The following is a 20,395-nucleotide window of genomic DNA, read 5'->3' on the forward strand; positions in this document are numbered from 1 at the left end:
TATCGCGCCACCGAGTGGCACGATACGAGCTTGTAGGTCTGCTATTTTTTGAAAAATCGAAGAACGACTGACATTTTTTAGAATCTGATCTCAGGTCAGAATGGGTTCATCAGACCCAGTGTTTGTCCGGCGGAAACCTCGTATGAATCTGATCTCAGGTCAGAATGGGTTAAAATCCCCAAGGATCCCAAAGCCTACTCACCTGGTGTGAGTGACGATGTCAGTCAGGGCCCCTCCCTCCAGGAACTCCATGACCACCCAGAGCTCGTCTCCCACCAGGTAGCTGTTGTACATCTCTACCACGTTGTCATGGTGATAGTCCCGCATGATCACCACCTGTTTGGTTACCGTGGCGATGAGCAGAGTCATTATTACAGAACAAAAATACATTTATGCCACTGCATTGAGTAAAACTAATCCACACTGGTGTGAAGTGAGGGACGCTCTCATCATCATACATTCTGTGTACTGTTCAGCCAATCAAATCATCGTTATGGGGTACACACATTGCTCAGCCAATCAAATCATCGCTAATGGGGTACACAACAAAGCTGGGCATAGGAGGGGCTAGCGCCCCTCAAAAAATGTTTACGTCTACTCTACGTCAAGGCATCTTATCTATTAACCCATTCTGACCGGGCACCCATTTTGGTGTTGGCATCATGTTATGCTTTAGCTATTTAAAAATAGCAGATCTACAAGCTCATATCGCGCCACCGAGTGGCGCGATACGAGCTTGTAGGTCTGCTATTTTTGAAAAATCGAAGAGCGACTGACATTTTTAGAATCTGATCTCAGGTCAGAATGGGTTCATCAGACCAGTGTGTGTCCGGCGGAAACCTCGTATGAATCTGATCTCAGGTCAGAATGGGTTAATTCACGAAAAACTGTAACTGTCCCTGGCATAACTTGTGGTGTGACGGAGCGTGTGTGTGTGCCATATGACCCGGGGATGTGCAGTGCCGAAAACATCATTCAATCAGTTTTCGAGGAGCCCTATCAATGGAATAATTACCGATAAGATAATTGACAGTCGCAGTCCTAGTTGTGATATTACAGTTGCATAATCTCATACCTCGTTGAAGAGGAGTTCTCTGCGCTGCTGCTTCCTCAGGTCCATCTTTTTGACCGCCACCAGCTTGCCCGTGCTCTTCACTGTGGCGATGCACACTATGCCCGTGGAGCCCTCCCCTATCTTGATGTAGTGGTCCAGGTATGTCCGCGGGTCGCCCGGGTCCACCACCATCTGCAGGGCCGCTCTGAACTGCTCGTGGGACACCCTCTGGGGCTCCCTCTGTGGCGAGCGGCCCTGAGGTGGAGCGGCGGGGCCCGGGGCCGAGGCAGGGGGTCCTTGAGGAGGCCGAGGGGCAGGGACGCCAGGGTGCGGCGTGTGGGGATGCTGCTGCTGCTGCTGGGAGGGCGCGGGGCCCAGGGTGGGGTGCGACGTGTGGTGGGGGTGCGGGTGGCTCACTGGGGGTTTCGAGGAGGCAGAGGAGCCATGGGTTGAGCCGGCCGAGGGTCCGTTTTGAGGCGGGCCTTCGTGGTGCCGGCCCGGCTGGAACGGGAGAAGAGAGAGAGCGGTCAAAAGAAGCATCCCGATAGCACACACACACACAGCACAGGGAACAACATCTTTATGGATTTGAACAACATCCTTATGGATTTGTTTATTACCATGCTATCACTCAGAAACACTTACTGTATCACTGACAGTAAACCTTTAGGGAAAGTAACTACAAGCACAGCTAAACACAAACAAGGTAGTAAACAAAGTGGTAAGAGATAATCTACGTGTCAGTCTATCAATTCACCTGCCTTTCTGTCTAGCTAGAACTCCTGCTAGGGCTACATTATGCTGATGTCTATCCCAGGCACGTCCCAACTCTACAGCATATGACCTTTAATTAGACATTATGGTCATTAACCCATTCTGAGCGGGCATCCATTTTGGTGTTGGCATCATGTCGTGCTTTAGCTATTGAAAAATAGCAGATCTACAAGCTCATAGCGCGCCACCGAGTGGCGCGATACGAGCTTGTAGGTCTGCTATTTTTGAAAAGAATCGAAGAACGACTGACATTTTTAGAATCTGATCTCAGGTCAGAATGGGTTCATCAGACCAGCGTGTGTCCAGTGGAAACCTCGTATGAATCTGATCTCAGGTCAGAATGGGTTAAAAACTACACTCGAGTCAAGAGTGGACGCTCAAGACAAAAAAAAACCATATCAATAAAAAAAAGCACAATAACAAAGTACAATGTGCAAAGTTTCCATGTTTTTAGATAAATAAATAACATAATAGCAGAACTAGAAAAAGTGCCTCAGGGCACAGGCCAGGTCAGGTTGTGACATCCTGGTGGCGCTATAATAGGCCAATGTGAAAAGGGTGCCATTTGTTCTTATGCCTTTGATGGTAATTGTCATTACCTGTTGGTGGCGCTATAACAGGCCAATGTGAAAAGGGTTGGATATATTCCTCAGCCTAGTAAGAAAATGCGTGACGTAAATTGCACGCTGTGTTCATGATTTGAAGCTCTTGAAGTTTGCAGGCCAATCCTGCAAACTTTGAAAGCCAATGTTAGCCAATTAGGATGGAATATGAAATATCGGACAGATCGGTCTTGAGCTCATGACTATAGAGAATCTGTGTGAGGATTTGCGGGATTTTGGACAAAATCTGGAGAAGTAAAATCAAAAAATGTGTTTTACAAAAGTCGACCTCCTGGTGGCGCTATAAAAGGCAGATGTAAAAAATGCAGGTCAAAGGTTTGTCCTTGGCCTCTAGGGAGTGTGCATGCAACGTTTCACGCAGATTAGTGCAGTTATAGGTAAGAATGGTGAAAAGCTGCCTTATGGTGGCGCTATAACAGGCCGTTCTGGAAGATTTGGGGCAGAGGTTCATCGTTGGCATCCAGGGAGTGTGTGTGCAAAGTTTAGCATCGACCGGGTTAATGGTGCCAGAGATGAACTGGTAACGGACGGACGGACAGATGGACACACACACACACGGACGGACGGAGTGCTCTCCCCATGTCTTCGGCTGGTGGAGACAAAAAAGCTAAAAGTTGTCCCCTTAGTTTTACTGGTGGGGTGGGGACCAGGTTGAGACAAGAAGATGGAGGCAGCATTGAGTTCAACATTCTGACAGCCTGGGGAAGAAGCTGTTGCACAGCCTGGTAGTGTTTGTGAGGATGCTCCTGAACCTCCTGCCAGATGACAGAGGGACAACAAGCATGTGTGAGAGGTGCGAGAGGTCCTCCCGCAATGTTGGATGCCTTCCAAGCAGAGCATGTGTGGACAATCTTTTGGATGGAAGGGAGAGAGACACAGATGTGGAAAGGGGCTGGGGGGGCCTGCTGCGTCACCCACCGCAGGAAGTGCAGTTGTTGCTGGGATCTCCCGACCAGAAAGCTGGTGTTGGGGGTCTAGAAGACGTCCTCCATGATGTGTACACAACTTGGTGCAGTTTATTCTTTCCACTGTAGAGCCCTTTGATGTACACAGTGAGGAAGTAGTCAGGGCTGGACCTTCTAAAGTCAACAATCAACGTTGTTTTGTCGACATTCAGAGACATTATTGTTGTTCTCTGACAGCTGTTCCACCTTCTCTCTGTAGGATGTTTCATTGCTGCCACCGATGAGGTCCATTCAACAGTGGTGTCAACTAAGGCTGTCCCCGAACATTCAGGGTTCGAATGTTCGCTCGTTAGGGTTGGCACTCGAATCTTAATTTATGGCCTTGAACAATTCGTTTTTTTTATTTTTATTATTATTATAATCTTTTTTTACTCAGAAATATATCTCGGTGAGAATGCGATATGCATAATAAGAGTACTATGTTCATGTCGTGTTTAAAATAATTTGAAAGTCCTGCATGACAGCAGAAGAGACACACACACACTCAATGCGCTTCTGAGAGTAGCCTACACAGGTGGAACAAATTAATGAAAGGGAGACAGCTAACGAGCAAGCTACACTCTCGTTTTAGCTGCCTGCCAGCAAGCTTACAGAGAGGACACACACACGGCCGCTCGTCATTACGTGGCGGAGCCGCAGAGAAAATTGTTATTTTGAGGGTCGGCTTGGCACTTAACGCTCTGTGTGTGTGTGGGAGAGACGAGAGAGATTGATAAAGAAAGGGAGCTGCGCTCTCTTCAGCGCTGCGCTAATCATGTTGGATGTTCGCTCGAAAGTTCCTGCCGAAGTTGGAATCCTAAAAACAGGGCTAGGGTACAGCCTTAGTGTCGTAGTGATGTGGTTTGTTGTGGGGTCCGTAGTGTGAACAGAAGGGGGCTGAGTGAGTGCACAGCCCTAGGGATGGCTGTTGTTCAGAACCAGTGTGCTAGAACTGCTGGTGCCAATCCGTACCGCCTGGGGCCTGCTGGTCAGGAGATCCAGGATCCAGTTACAGAGGGTGGTGTTGAGTACCAGACGATTGAGCTTTCCTATTAGCTGCTGATGACGGAATTAAAACCTGAAGTGCATGAAGAGCATTCGTGTGTTTTTCTGGCCCAAATAAGTTAAGGCCAGATGGAGGGCATGTGAGAATGCATCCTCAATGGAACTATTTGAGCGATACGCAAAACGGCATGAGGTCAAGTGAGGCGGGAAGACTGGATTTGATGATGTCAAGGACTAGCCACTTAAAGCACTTCATAGTGATGGGTTCAGTGTTACAGGGTGGTAGTCATTGAGGTCAGACATTACAGACCTTTTTGGCAGCAGTCGGAATGGAGGTGGTTTTCAAAGCAATGTTGAACACCTGCTCGGCGGGACAGACGGAACACCTGGTTGTCAGTCCGCTAGCTCAGTGTTCAGTGCCTCAAACCATGCATAGAAGGTGTTGAGTGAGTGCATGTGGGAGTGAGACATCTTTGTCACAGGCACGCAGTATTACCTGTATGGCAATACCTGGACGGATTACCAGCACTCATGGAAATGCCCTTCAGGCACTTAACCCATTCTGACCTGAGATCAGATTCATACGAGGTTTCCGCTGGACACACACTGGTCTGATTTAACCCATTCTGACCTGAGATCAGATTCTAAAAAATGTCAGTCGTTCTTCGATTTTTCAAAAATAGCAGACCTACAAGCTCGTATCGCGCCACTCGGTGGCGCGATATGAGCTTGTAGATCTGCTATTTTTAAATAGCTAAAGCATAACATGATGCCAACACCAAAATGGGTGCCCGGTCAGAATGGGTTAATTAGTCGTCACAGGCAGCACATTTTGGCACACAGCCATAAATGTGTTATACCTTGGTATAAGTATTCAACGCCATCACATGATAAAGAACACTCTATCTATCTACTCTATCTAATCTATCTGCCTGTCTGGCTCCCTATAATACCACCTTTAGTGTTTGTCTTTCGTGTCTTGTTGAGTCTTGAAATGACCTGGATGGATTATTGTCTTTATACCTAGAAAGTGCTGCTTGTCAGGCCACTGTATCACTATGAAGTAGCAGTTTTATATCAAATGGCGTCACTATGGATCTCGTTTCTCAAGCCAGCCAACTATTCCACAATCTTAAAAAGCTATACAGTGTGAAAATATGCCCCCTGAAAGCGGTTCAAAGGAAGTTGTCATTATTTGTCATTTCTAGTCATGGAAGTTTATAAACAAAATATATTTTCTTCATTTCAGCAGCAAGCTGTGTATATGCTTAGACTAATTTGGATTGATTTATGTGAGCTAAACGAAGTGGGGGTGAGATGAACATTTTGTTAAACCCATTCTGACCGGGCACCCATTTTGGTGTCGGCATCATGTTATGCTTTAGCTATTGAAAAATAGCAGATCTACAAGCTCATATCGCGCCACCGAGTGGCGCGATACGAGCTTGTAGGTCTGCTATTTTTGAAAAATCGAAGAGTGACTGACATTTTTAGAATCTGATCTCAGGTCAGAATGGGTTCATCAGACCAGTGTGTGTCCGGCGGAAACCTCGTATGAATCTGATCTCAGGTCAGAATGGGTTAATTAGTCGTCACAGGCAGCACATTTTGGCACACAGCCATAAATGTGTTATACCTTGGTATAAGTATTCAACGCCATCACATGATAAAGAAAAACACCCACCAAAAGAAACACCAACATGTACAACACAGCTGTCTATATGCCTGTCTGGCTCCCTATAATACCACCTTTAGTGTTTGTCTTTCGTGTCTTGTTGAGTCTTGAAATGACCTGGATGGATTTTTGTCTTTATACCTAGAAAGTGCTGCTTGTCAGGCCACTGTATCACTATGAAGTAGCAGTTTTATATCAAATGGTTACTATGGATCCCGTTTCTCAAGCCAGCCAACTATTCCACAATCTTAAGAAGCTATACAGTCTGAAAATATGCCCCCTGAAAGCGGTTCAAAGGAAGTTGTCATTATTTGTCATTTCTAGTCATGAAAGTTTATAAACTAAATATATTTTCTTCATTTCAGCAGCAAGCTGTGTATATATGCTTAGACTAATTTGGATTGATTTATGTGAGCTAAACGAAGTGGGGGTGAGATGAACATTTTGTTAAACCCATTCTGACCGGGCACCCATTTTGGTGTCAGCATCATGTTATGCTTTAGCTATTTAAAAATAGCAGATCTACAAGCTCATATCGCGCCACCGAGTGGCGCGATACGAGCTTGTAGGTCTGCTATTTTTGAAAAATCGAAGAGCGACTGACATTTCTAGAATCTGATCTCAGGTCAGAATGGGTTCATCAGACCAGTGTGTGTCCGGCGGAAACCTCGTATGAATCTGATCTCAGGTCAGAATGGGTTAATGCCTCAAACCGTCAACAGTCAGACTGCCATGAATCTATTATTATTTAAATCAACGCAGTCTAGTCTGTCCTCTCATCTGTACCTGTCCCGTGGGGCTGCGTCCACCCTCGCTGTCTGTCCTGGGGTAGGTGTTAAACGGCCGGGTGGTTTGCTGAGCCGTTTTCATCACCCCCTCTGTGACCGGCAGGTTGGGGGTTCGAATGTTGGGCCCAGACAGCGGCCTCTTGTCCCGGGGAGACTGAGGGCTGCCGTTGCCGTCCCGTCCGGTGTAGCTGGACTTGGGCCTCCGGTCACCTTGCTGCTCCCTACGGACCACTGGGTCCTGGAGAGGAAGACATGAGGGAAAGATGTAGGGAGGGGGACAAGGTTAAGACAAGGTGGATGTAAAGGAAAGACGATTTGTGGGGGGGAAACAAATGGAATAGCAAATTCGCAAATTCAATAACACAGCCATTACTGAAGTGGTCTAATCTTTGGTCAGGTGTAACTGATCAATTACACATCAGAGCCCAGGGCACTCCTCTGTGGATTCATCTATATGTCATTGACTGGGGTTTCCCAGGGGTCTGCACTGGGCCATTCCTTATTTCCACCTACACCAAATATCTTTGCCGCAGATCTGCCATTTTCAAATGAAAACCAAATTTGACGCATCGTTAAGTGTTCATGTGGTTAAAATAACGGAGACTGAAGATTCAGGGAGAGATACTCAATGGTGACATCCATTTCACCAAGGGACCAATGATGAACATTACATAAGGCTCACTCCATGGTTACCTGGTGTTGTTCCCGTGGCTCTCTGTCTCTATGGGGAGGAGGTGGGGGTCCAGACCCGGGCCTCTCCCTGTGGGATCTGGGCTCCTGGCCGCGGGGCTGCTGCTGGGGCCGACCCGGGACGGGGTCATCTCTCTGAGGTGGCCGAACTGCGCGCGGTCCTTGGCGGGGGTCCCCGCGGTCCCCTCCGTGATCCGGTCTGGGTCGATCTCTGAGGGACAACAGAGACAAGAAAAGGGTGAGGGTCTTGTATCGACTCTGGCTTGTCTTTAGATTTGTATCTATTTAGATTTGTATTATATTGTAGGGGCGGCGGTGGCTCAGGGTTAGAGTGCCTGGATGGTAACCGTAAGGTTGCCAGTTCGAACCCGGGCTCCCCCAGAGTTACTGTCGAAGTGTCCTTGAGCAAGACACTGAACCCCTAATTGCTCCTGATGTGCTGGTTGGTGCCTTGCATGGTTTCCGCTGCCATCGGTGTATGAATGTGTGTGTGAATGGGTGAATGTAATGCACAATCGCTGTAAAGCGCCTTGGATAAAGGCGCTATATAAATGCACCATTTACCATTTATCCATCTGGCATACTAGTGTAGAGTTGTGTTTTATCAATGACAGCAGCTATACAGCTAATGAAGTTTTGTTTGTTATATTTTGCAATAGTAAAATATAGATACACGCTGGCAATTTGTGATCCAACACATTATAGTTAACAGGATAGTGTTAGTTCCTTCAGTGAATCTCTATGCGATTGACAGCATACAGTACAGGATATAGTTTTCATATTGAGAGAACAAACAACTATAGTCCTATAACTTACTATAGTCCCATGCCTCTGTGTTTCTATAGGTCGTGTCCTGGTGGCCTACCTGTCGGTGTGTGGGTGGGGTCTGTGGTGAGAGTCCCATGCCTCTGTGTTTCTATAGGTTGTGTCCTGGTGGCCTACCTGTCGGTGTGTGGGTGGGGTCTGTGGTGAGGATGGTGGCCTACCTGTCGGTGTGTGGGTGGGGTCCCATGCCTCTGTGTTTCTATAGGTTGTGTCCTGGTGGCCTACCTGTCGGTGTGTGGGTGGGGTCCCATGCCTCTGTGTTTCTATAGGTTGTGTCCTGGTGGCCTACCTGTCGGTGTGTGGGTGGGGTCCCATGCCTCTGTGTTTCTATAGGTTGTGACCTGGTGGCCTACCTGTCGGTGTGTGGGTGGGGTCTGTGGTTAGGATCTCCATTCTCTTGTGCCTCTGTGTTTCTATAGGTTGTGTCCTGGTGGCCTACCTGTCGGTGTGTGGGTGGGGTCTGTGGTGAGGATCTCCATTCTCTTGTGCCTCTGTGTTTCTATAGGTTGTGTCCTGGTGGCCTACCTGTCGGTGTGTGGGTGGGGTCTGTGGTGAGGATCTCCATTCTCTTGTGCCTCTGTGTTTCTATAGGTTGTGTCCTGGTGGCCTACCTGTCGGTGTGTGGGTGGGGTCTGTGGTGAGGATCTCCATTCTCTTGTGCCTCTGTGTTTCTATAGGTCGTGTCCTGGTGGCCTACCTGTCGGTGTGTGGGTGGGGTCTGTGGTGAGGATGGTGGCCTACCTGTCGGTGTGTGGGTGGGGTCTGTGGTGAGGATGGTGGCCTACCTGTCGGTGTGTGGGTGGGGTCTGTGGTGAGGATGGTGGCCTACCTGTCGGTGTGTGGGTGGGGTCTGTGGTGAGGATGGTGGCCTACCTGTCGGTGTGTGGGTGGGGTCTGTGGTGAGGATGGTGGCCTACCTGTCGGTGTGTGGGTGGGGTCTGTGGTGAGGATGGTGGCCTACCTGTCGGTGTGTGGGTGGGGTCTGTGGTGAGGATGGTGGCCTACCTGTCGGTGTGTGGGTGGGGTCTGTGGTGAGGATGGTGGCCTACCTGTCGGTGTGCGGGTGGGGTCTGTGGTGAGGATCTCCATTCTCTTGTCCTCCAGAGGAGCCAGAGTCTCGTCGGGGCAGGACGGGGGGGCTGCCTCGTCTGAGTGAGTTGGAGCGAGTCACAGACATGGTGTCGAACTCGTCCAGCAGCCATGTCAGAGAGCCGTCCACTCCCAGCTTACTGCCACGCACAATGGTCTGGAGACACACACACACACACACACACACACACACACACACAGATACAAGCACATGGGTCAGTTAAAAGCAACCACAAGCCAAAAGCTGCCAAAGCTTTGGGACTGGCTCACAAACGGTCCAGTCAATGTTGATTCCACAATTTCTATCTTTGCTCTATAGATGATTCAGAAATAAATTACGCCATCAAAAATAGCAGACCTACAAGCTCGTATCGCGCCACTCGGTGGCGCGATATGAGCTTGTAGATCTGCTATTTTTAAATAGCTAAAGCATAACATGATGCCGACACCAAAATGGGTGCCCGGTCAGAATGGGTTAAGCAAAGATGGTCCTATTCAATCCTTACTAGAAATTCTTCAATTAAACGGTTAACAATTAATCCAAAATTCTGCGTTTCTATCATTGGGCGGTTTTCTGTGAATGTAATGCTGCCACATGTGCACGTGGCCGAGGAACGCAGATGTGGGCCGATTAAAAAAAAAAAAAAGGTCCCCTCACCTTGGTAGGCACACAATCATCTGTGCTTTTGCAGGTGATGTGACAAACAAGACAGTGCCGTTTTTGTTTAATTTTATTCCTCATAGAATATGCCATTGCCTGGCCCTGTATCTCAAATGGTAAAATACTGTACATTTTTGATTAAGTTATATAATATGCCTTTTGTATTCTTTCTGTATATCAGCAAAATATAGATTTTTATGTTGAGGGAAACAGATTTCAGATAAAAAAAAAATGCTGCTTATTAACTAACCAGTTAATCGATCGATAAGGTTTATCAATTAATTAATTGATAATTCCTATCCCTAATGTTTTAGAATTACACCCGTACTGATGACCCCATGAACCCCACACACACACACACACACACACACACACACACACACACACACACACACACACACACACACACACACACACACACACACACACACACACACACACACACACCTTGCGTGGCTCGACGGCGGTGATGACGGTGGCATCGATGAAGGGCTTGGGCCGCTTGGCCGTGTCCTCGATCAGGGATTGCCATTGCCGTGGCAAGCCCACAAACTTCTGCTCCTGCTCGTCAAAGTCGGTGTGAACGCGGTGCTCGAAGTTGGATGGCGCCGAGATCTGGATGCGAGACTTCTTCTTTTTGGTGAACATGGTGGTGGTGACGGCAGCAGAGGACCTGCATCAGACCTGCAGGGAGGGAGGAAGGAGCGGTTCAGGTATTATAATTAATAATAATAATAATGAATTGCATTTTTATATTTGTAGTTGTACGTGAAAACACACTGTAGTAATGGATAAAGACATCCCCAAAACCAGGACACAGTTGTTACCGAAAATACTGGATGATGTTACTGTTTAGAATGAGTCATCTGACTGTGACTGCATAGCTCAGTTGGTAGAGCTCTCGCCTTTGGAGCACAGGGTCACATTCCGGGTAGCGACAACTCAGCCTGTGATTCTTATTTGTGCATATTGTTCTTATTGCGTATTGTCTTCTTTCTTGGTCCCGCCTTATCGCTGCTTGCAGCTATATTTTTATATTTTGTGTAGCAACAGCACATTATAGGTAAACAGTGCTCTTATTTGACATTCCACAGACCAGAAGACAGAGCGCTCTGGCCACGTTCAGGTTTTTAGACAGATAACTCTTGTTGTGTTTCTCAAACGAGTTTCCTGGTACTGAAAGCAAACTCCACCTGCCCGAAGGTTTAATTTACCTGGGGCAACCCTTAGTGTCAGTGTCTGTCAACCCCTGTGTATGGATTAAAAATGCTAAACAGTATTGGCTCTAGGACAACAAATAATCCATCTACCCTTGCACGCTTTCCTTGACTGATGTGAAATACAGGGAGAGTTCCCAGCACAGTTCAGTGAAGGAAGTAGAATCTTCCAAAGTGCATGTTTCCTCAAATCAATTAGCATGTACGGCAGAAGCACAAGCAACAAATACACATAAACTCTGGCCTCATATCTAAAAACCACTTTGTTCTCTATTGTTTTGTTTGCATTGGACTATGTCCTTCATAGTCTGTATGTAATGCTGAGCTTAGAAGGAAGGTGACACCAAGTGGAATCCCCCAGCAAACAAACAGGACACAAATAACATACTATGGACAGAAACACTAACGCACATAAGCTTCTAACATAATGTTAGGCCTATATCTGCCACATGTTTGCATTTGTGTCCGTTCTTACTTTGTACAGCTCTGTGTTTGGTAATTAAAGACAGGACAAGGTAAAAGAGTTGAGAGAAGATAAGGCAAAAGTGTGCAAAAGATACAAACGTGTAGTACCACACTGCCACACAATACAATACAATATGCATCATGACAAAACAGTCAGTTTCGATTTGGCTCAAACAAACCGATGAAGAATGTGCTGTGGATTTGGACCTACAGTACAAGCAGGGACAAGTGGGATTGCTCACTTGTTTTTCCCGCATAGCCACGCCTCTGCACAACAGAGCAGCAGATGCACAAACATTAACAGAATGATGATCAGGGAGGGAAATAGGCACAAAAACGTTAACCAACAGGCAAATTGGAAAGACCCGGCTCTAGCTGTTGTTTTTGACCGCTCTAGCAGACATCGTGGATGGTCGAAATAGTGAAATATTGACATTTTGACTTAACTGGCCGGTGGCCACAGACTTGGTTGGAACTTGGCAGACAACAAAGTCTAATTAGATTTTCTGCTCAGGCAGTTGGCTCCGTTTATTCCACTGAGCTTTCAACGCTGACTGAGCATTCAACATCCTAGTGGCATTTAAACTGCCGTGACCTTTAGGCCTAGTTGAAGGTCAATGACTTACAGCAACTACAATAGACTCCACATTACTAATACGACAAGCACTCTCTAACATTTAGCCTGCTAATGGCAGCCAGTGGTCTCAACATCAGTCACAGACAGTTCTAAGTAGTGCCGGAGGGAGGACAATCCATGGATCAACTCCTGAAAAGCAATGGACCGACAACAAAATGGTGTAATCAGTGTATGCTTGGATGCGTCTGGTGACATTTTCCTTTAAAGGCTGCTATAAAGTAATGGTGTGAGACTCGGAAATTGAATACTGCTGTTGAGGAGTCAAGAAAACACTGTCGCCTTCATGTCTATTGAATGAAACAGACACACACACACACACACACACACACACACACACACACACACTAAAGTGCTGCTGGTCAGAAAAAAAACAAGGCTGATCGCCATGTCCATGTACTAAAAACACATGACTTTACTTTCCCTGAATAGGCCCATTGCTCATATGAACGCTTTGTACTGTACCAATATGGAAAAGTATTCCTGTGTCATCACAAATAATTATGTTAACAATTTAGACAGACAGACAGATTATTATAGATATAAAATAATACGTTTCAATTCCCCACCTGGGAAAATGTCATGTTTTGGTCTAAAGGGGCCGCATGTGGGAATGCATGCTATACCAGCCAATCACTATTTTGTGAGCGAATGACAATGACTGTGTGGGGTCGGAGACCCACAGACAAACTCAGTAAAGCCCCCTAGCTACAGTAGTCAAGAACATAGGGACAAAGCTCAGCCCAGAGCACGTTTCAATGGGCACACTCATTTTAACCCATTCTGACCTGAGATCAGATTCTAAAAAAGTCAGTCGTTCTTCGATTTTTCAAAAATAGCAGACCTACAAGCTCGTAGCGCGCCACTCGGTGGCGCGCTACGAGCTTGTAGATCTGCTATTTTTCAATAGCTAAAGCATAACATGATGCCAACACCAAAATGGGTGCCCGGTCAGAATGGGTTAAGGGTTACCGGGCGGGCATTCATGTCCTGTACCAGCATGGGCAAAGTTTGCACTCAATTTAAAATGGCTCTTCTAGACCATTCAGAAAGGTCCACGTGGTGTTGGGGCCGATCAAATTGAGTAAACAGAGGCAGGTTTGTTTTGTCACAGTTACAAGCTCCTTATATATTATTCAAGCCTTTTGCCGTTCTCCAATCCAATCTCCATCCGTCTTGTAGACAGGATTTAGAGGGTCCCAGCCAGGCATCCTTAAACATGTGAAGCCACACAACGTTTTCAGCAGGAAAGGTTACATATTACACATTACAGTCGGTATTCATATACTCATACTGTCTCTTGCTTTGCTTTTAATTGAGCCAGAGTTAAAATATTTGACTGACAAGATTGGTCAAGTCAAGTACAAGAACCATGTGGTATGTTTACTATTGTTCAGACAGAGCAGAAAGACCTACTGTTGGTTGGACACACACACCATTGCTTTGTCAGTGGATATCAAAGGAGACACTCCCTTTGGTCAAACAGCGGCCTGCCAGTGTGTTATTAGAACTAGCTGAACAGACCAAGAAAACAGACCGAACTGGCCACTAACGTTTATGATGTAATATACTGTAATCTGGTCCTCCTTCCTACCGATGACAACCAATCAGAGCTCATGTTCATGTTGGTTTATGGCAGCACAATAATCGATCACCTGTAGTGCACACACTAATTGTTATGTGGCACAATGAATCACGCACACACTATCAATACCCAAGAGTATTGATTGCTGCATACATACACAACACAAGTAGCCTATAAAGACATATACCTACATTCAAAACCAGGGGTCACAAAGGCTGTGCTGGTAGACCACATGACATGTCCCAAAAAAAGATATATAATTTAAATAAATCACACCCGTGTGAAGTGAGTGGTGCAACTCCGTGTGGGGGTCCCCGCCGGAAACTTCCAGAGCCAAAGGAGCGCGTCCAGGCCGGGTGCCGGCCCGGTTCCGGCGAGCTGCCCCACGTGAGAGTGTGAGTGAGAGGACATGAGTCATGTGGTTGCCATAGTCCAAGAGCTGCACTACAAACCCACGTCAGACAGTCAGACTGTTTGAAGTGTAACAGGAGCCCACCCAGAAACACACTGAGACAACAGTGGTCTATGCTAGTGTTGCACGGGATGACCTGTAACCCGCGGGATCCCGTCGGGGGGGCCAGAGCGTAGTGAAGACATTTTAACTTTATTGGCGAGGCGGGTTAAATCATGTATAATGAGATTTTACTTGTCCTGCGTGGAAGTTTGGTAAACAAATCCAAGAGTGCGCACCGCAGCCTATACCGGACTGTTGTGTGTAGCTGTGCGGTGCTCAGCTGGGCTTCACCACGGCTATTTTGCAATGACGTTGATCTCCTCCTTTCACCAATAAATCCAAAAACAGTGTGACTGTGAATACGTCCACGGTCGGCCTTACTAAAAGGTAACACGCACAAGTGTGACAAATGAATGTAGGCATGTTGCATCAAATGTGTTGATCCATTGAATACGGTAGAATTATTATACGCAACTACCACAGACTGCAAGGCTTCGGTGATAGGTCACTGGTTTTCGTGTAACACCCTGGACCTTGCGTGCTTGCCAGTGACATTATTAGCTGTTAACAAGCAACTTTTTGACTGAATAAAAGCAGAATTTAATGATTCAGTGTATTTAATGTCAGCACAGGTTGCGGTACGGGGCGGGTTGTGAAAATTGGTGTGGTTGTGCAGGGCGGGCTGAGACGAGTCAAATTATTAATACTTGCCGGACCCGCGCAACACTAGTCTACACTACAGTCAACTCAACAATATAATGGCTACTACACCATCAGGTAAAAACCCTTGCATGGCATTGACACAAACAAAACCAATCATAAGCCTAGGATTGAATCCTGTCTAGTCTACAGACACCCACCGTCCCAGTCTCCTAATGTTTATTTCAAATGGAGGGGGGTAAAGCGTAGGACTAGATTTGATTGTAGTGGTCAACAGTGAAGTAGCAAACCTAACCCGCTACACACTGAATGTATTATTCCTATTCAATTTGCTGTATCCACCTTTCGGTCCACAAAGATTTAGTGATGTCCTGGTCAATTACTGGAAACAATGACTGGGCATACAAATCCCTAGGTCTCAATCATCAATGTTTTAATTTTGACAGCAATAGGTACAGTAGTGCACAGTAAGCTCGAGGCTTCGAATAACTAGCGCAGCTTTGAGGTATGTGGAAAAATATGGAAATCTCACAGATGTGGCTGCAGGGAATTTCACTGATCATCATTACACAAAGTGATGCAATGAATGTTGTACACTCTCTGATGATTAGCTTAGTCTTAATATTAGCGAGATGGATGGGCTGCCAGTTTGAGTTATTGTTTGCTGGCCCTTATTAAAAACAGGCTGTAAATAAATAGGCTTTGTAATAAGACACCACCAAGTGGGGATTGTGAAATATGTCAATCTCAAATTCACATATGGAAGTCTGGATGTGTGCAAGGATTGTGGCTTTCAAAATGGAGGCAGACTGTGCCGTCTCCTCCTCAGAGTATCCAGAAAGTCTAACTTATACTGAGAATAGCTGACCGTGTGAGCTTGTAGATCGGCTATCAGCTGCAAGAGAATATAAATTTCTTGCAATCTGCAAGATATGTGGAGCGATACAGGTTTGAATCTCAGAGGAGCCACAGGTGCTCCAAGGCAAACAGATTACAGAGCCACCAAACTCAAAGCTCATATGAAGTTCACTAGGCGACATGTGCATGACTGATTGTTCGAAATTTAAAAAAAATGCATTATTGACAGATGCCTATGCATTGTCGAAATGTTCCCTTTCGTGCCTGTAGCCTACTAATTAAGTTAACAACTGTGCTACATTATTGCATTTAGCTCCCCTCTTGACTTGTAACCAAATGTAACCAAACTTTTCCACCCGTTCCAGCCACACCCACCCAGTTTAGAGCTTATTTGTCCAGTCTAACTTCGAAGAGAGGGGGAGAAAGAAAAACAACAAAAGATAGCCTACTTGGCAGCACTTGTGCATGCAAATTTCTGTTAGTCGCAAACTACAGCAAGCCACCTTTGTTTTAAATTGTCCCCCGTTCACACCTACGACTGGAGATGCGCTACCCCCAACCCCCACCCCCCCCCCCCTCCAGCTGCTGCTGCTATACCCGATAAGAGGCTCGATAAGCCAAAAGCTTATTGATACTCGGGTCTCGATGAATGCCGAATATCTACACAGTCACCAATGCAGACATGTGGGAGCAGAAACAGACTGCTGCAGGCAATTTGATGAACATGAAGGCAAAAGTGAGCAAACAAAAAAGATGCAGATTAATAAAGATATATACAGCAACTAGCAAGCAATGTTAAACAGCAGCTGGCTGGCAGTGTACACTGTACACCCGAGTCTGATTGATTGATTGATTGAAATATTTATTAACAGTTTGCAGAATTACAGTACATTTCAAGAACAAACTCAATACAAAGACTGTTAACTGTGAGTGGACGACCCAATTAAGCATTACACTTGTTTACAAGAGGGTCCACCATGTTCAATTCATCAAAACAATTAGAGACGTACAAATAGACACTTCTATATAGTCAAAGAACAGAATAGGAATTCATCATAAAAGAAGCAAGGAAGGAAGGAAGTCAAGCAAGGAAGGAAGGAAGGAAGGAAGTAAGTCAATGAAAGGCTTGGATTAGACGGGTGTTAGTGGAACAGGTGAGCTTCAGTCAGATTGTCAAAGTGATTGACAGCTGCAACAACAGGTGCGTACTACGGTAGTACCTTCCCCCTTAGGCCAGAAAGCGCCAGCGTAGCCAATCAGAACTTTCCCTGGCTGGCAGAACAGAAAAGTGAAGAACACAAGGCTAGGTGAAACCATAAGCCAAATTCCAATACCCAATATCTCGGCCACTCGCTCACTCACACTCGCTCACTCCAGCATGGCAAATGACGGTGAAATTGGTGACCTGCCAAATGTGTGACCATCTTGTTAACACAGTAACTAACACATGGAAGTCTTTAAATACATGGCCTAAATACAGTTAGGTTGAACTCTGCTAATGAACAAACTGCAACAATTGACATTAGGACACATTTACATTATCCGATTGTCTACACAGTTGTCACATATTTCAGCAGGTCACCAATTCCACCATAACACCACCTTGCTGGAGTGACGGAGTGCGAGTGAGCGAGTAGCCGAGATTCTGGGTATTGGAATTTGGCCATAGAGACATACATAACCCATTCTGACCAGGCACCCATATTGGTGTCGGCATCATGTCGTGCTTTAGCTATTTAAAAATAGCAGATCTACAAGCTCATATCGCGCCACCGAGTGGCGCGATACGAGCTTGTAGGTCTGCTATTTTTGAAAGAATCGAAGAACGACTGACATTTCTACAATCTGATCTCAGGTCAGAATGGGTTCATCAGACCAGTGTGTGTCCGGCGGAAACCTCGTATGAATCTGATCTCAGGTCAGAATGGGTTAACAAATTGCCTACACTTTCATGCATTGCCCATACATGACACAGCCAGCCCATATGCTAGGTTTCACCCATAGCTATATAGAAGAAAGGCTAGATGGCTGCTGGCCAATGGAGAGCGGCGCCGCGGCGCTACGTGGCGGCCGTCTAGCTGCCGTCCAGCTCAAACGGTTTGGTACAGCGTACAGTGTGGGAGGTATAAAGCGACAAAATAAAGACTACTGTGGAATAATAAAATTAACTAGAAAGCAGTTCCTGTAGAAACTGCGTGGGCTCGCGTAAAATGCTTTGTATAAAGTTATTGCCGTGTCAAGTTTGAAACTCGGGGACCGGAGTAATGGTGTTACCATTTGTGTTCTAAATCCATAATCAAAATTTCGGGACTGTAGCATATTGTAAAGAAAAGTAGAAAATGCATTAAAGCTGAAGTAAAAGTAAAAAAAAGTATGAAAATGTGTAAAAACTATAGTTTAAGCAGAATAAAATATGTGGAAGTTGTAGAAGTGTTTTTAAAGTTTTTCTTTAAATGTAAAAAAAAAAATTGAAGTGTTTTCTTTTTAAGTAAAAAAGAAAAAAAAGTTTTTTATTTTTAAGTTTTCATTTTTTTTCATTTTTTTCATTTTTTTCCATTTTTTCAATTTTTTCTATTTTTTTCATTTTTTTTAATTTTTTAATTTTTTTAAATTTTTTTAATTTTTTTAATTTTTTTGAAAATACTTTTTTGAAAATACTTTTTTGAAAATACTTTTTTGAAAATACTCTTTTGAAAATACTTTTTTGAAAATACTTTTTCATCTCTATCTGATCTATCTGTGTAAAGGCCATCCAATTGCACAAATAGCAGACCTACAAGCCCACAAGGTATCGCAGAGCAACTCATTGAGATCTTGTAACTTTAATTTCAGCCCTGTAATTAAGCCCTTATGTGTCTCAGCTGTGGAAGTGTAAAAGACAAACAAGTGGCGCGCAACTTGATCTCTTATTTTACAATGGTTCTGAATGGGGGGAAACTATGCCCGAACAAATTGCTCTATCGCAAAAAGTAAAAGTCGAATGCAAATAATTTTTTCGCTGTGAGTGGCCTGAGATATTGAGGTACACCATGTGCGATTGTGGTGTTGGTACGATCGAAAATGTGGTTATAAGAGCGAGTTAAGAATTGTCATCGCGATAATTTCCTCGTAAGGATTTTACTATGGAGGTCAATGAGCAGATTGACTGTATTTGTGTCACTTAAAAGGCCGTAGTTCACATTCTGTATGTCTCTGTGTTTTGGTGGTCACATTGTGTGAAAGAGGACATGTGTGGCTACAAAATGACCAAAGGACATGCGTGTAAAGTGAATATTTTGGCCGGGACGGCAATTTGTTTGGTAAATTTTCAAGGAAAGATTTTCTGTTCTACGCACTCTAGTGAAAAAAGCCCGCACTCTAAGTTGGCACTAATTAGGCGAAACGGCCTGCGATTGAACTGCGATTTCGGAAAAACCGTTTAACGTATTCGAATACGGTTTGAACCACGGAAAAGTCCAGAGTCGTGTGAGCTTTCTAAAGTTTAAATCACGTTTCTACGACAAAGTATGCCAGAGTAATGAAGCTGCAAAAGTGAGGTTGATTTAGAGATCAATCCCATACATTGTCAATGGGAGGAAAAAACTATAAATAAAGTTAAATATTTTAAAAAGTATAAACTTTTTCAAAACAACTTTTTCACCAATGAAAGTTCAAAGATAGATGAACATTATAAAGTTTGAATGAAGTTTCAAAGTGAAAGTATGACGGAGTAATAAGAGCTCAAAAAAGTTAACTGTGAAAAATGGGACCTTTCTTCCATCGACTCTCACTATAAAGAATGTAAAAAAAAGTTAAAAAGTTAAAAAGTATAAAAAGTATAAAACTTTGTAAAAATAAAAATACAAGCAACCATCACTGCAAAGAGCTGAACAGTTTGAACTTTGAACTAAATTTCTAGTATAAAGTATGCGGAAGTAGTTAGGTGCCAAAAAAAAGGGTGGAATAAAGAATAAATAAATATAGGCTGGCAATATCTATTGTGTGCTCGCTGTGGCGAGCCCACAATAAAGTGTTACAATTACTAGAGTCTGGTTGCCCCTTTTGGGGCAACCACACTAATTATTGGACCACAATTCTTGAGACGATTTAAGATGACCCCATGTTATTTTCCCTAGAGAAAAAACCAGCGGATGAGCGATTGAGTCAGGACTTCGGCACTCTATAATAAATACTAATAGTATAACGCTTTACAAACACATCAACTAGCACTGGACCTATATCTATTTTATTATTATTATTATCTATATTATATATTATTTAGCTTGTTGTGCCGCTTCAGCGTTGCCTGTCATGGTGCGGATTCATTTGGCATAACAAAATAATACTTTGGTTTCCGACCGACTATCAAATATGTGCGACCCAGATGATTTTATTGGCATTTGGTGAAAAAAAAA

At 44.8% G+C, this 20,395-nt stretch overlaps 1 protein-coding gene across 3 annotated transcripts in view; it reads right to left on the reverse strand.

Annotated features, from left to right (window-relative positions):
• pak4 (p21 protein (Cdc42/Rac)-activated kinase 4) overlaps positions 1 to 20,395 on the reverse strand; it is a 51,177-nt gene that overhangs the window by 7,104 nt on the left and 23,678 nt on the right. For 2 of the 3 annotated variants that reach the window (XM_083772981.1, XM_083772982.1), the window contains exons 2-7: positions 10,576 to 10,812; positions 9,428 to 9,624; positions 7,557 to 7,764; positions 6,862 to 7,101; positions 1,076 to 1,555; positions 203 to 336 (exon numbers count right to left, since the gene is read on the reverse strand). In XM_083772981.1, coding sequence (XP_083629107.1) covers positions 203 to 336; positions 1,076 to 1,555; positions 6,862 to 7,101; positions 7,557 to 7,764; positions 9,428 to 9,624; positions 10,576 to 10,776 — 1,460 coding nt within the window. In that variant the 5' untranslated portion in view covers positions 10,777 to 10,812. The remainder of the gene's footprint in view (positions 1 to 202; positions 337 to 1,075; positions 1,556 to 6,861; positions 7,102 to 7,556; positions 7,765 to 9,427; positions 9,625 to 10,575; positions 10,813 to 20,395) is intronic. The other variant, XM_083772980.1, reaches the window with a different exon arrangement.

This window comes from Protomyctophum parallelum (assembly GCF_964188405.1).
Source record: "Protomyctophum parallelum genome assembly, chromosome: 9".
Taxonomy (NCBI): Eukaryota; Metazoa; Chordata; class Actinopteri; order Myctophiformes; family Myctophidae; genus Protomyctophum; species Protomyctophum parallelum.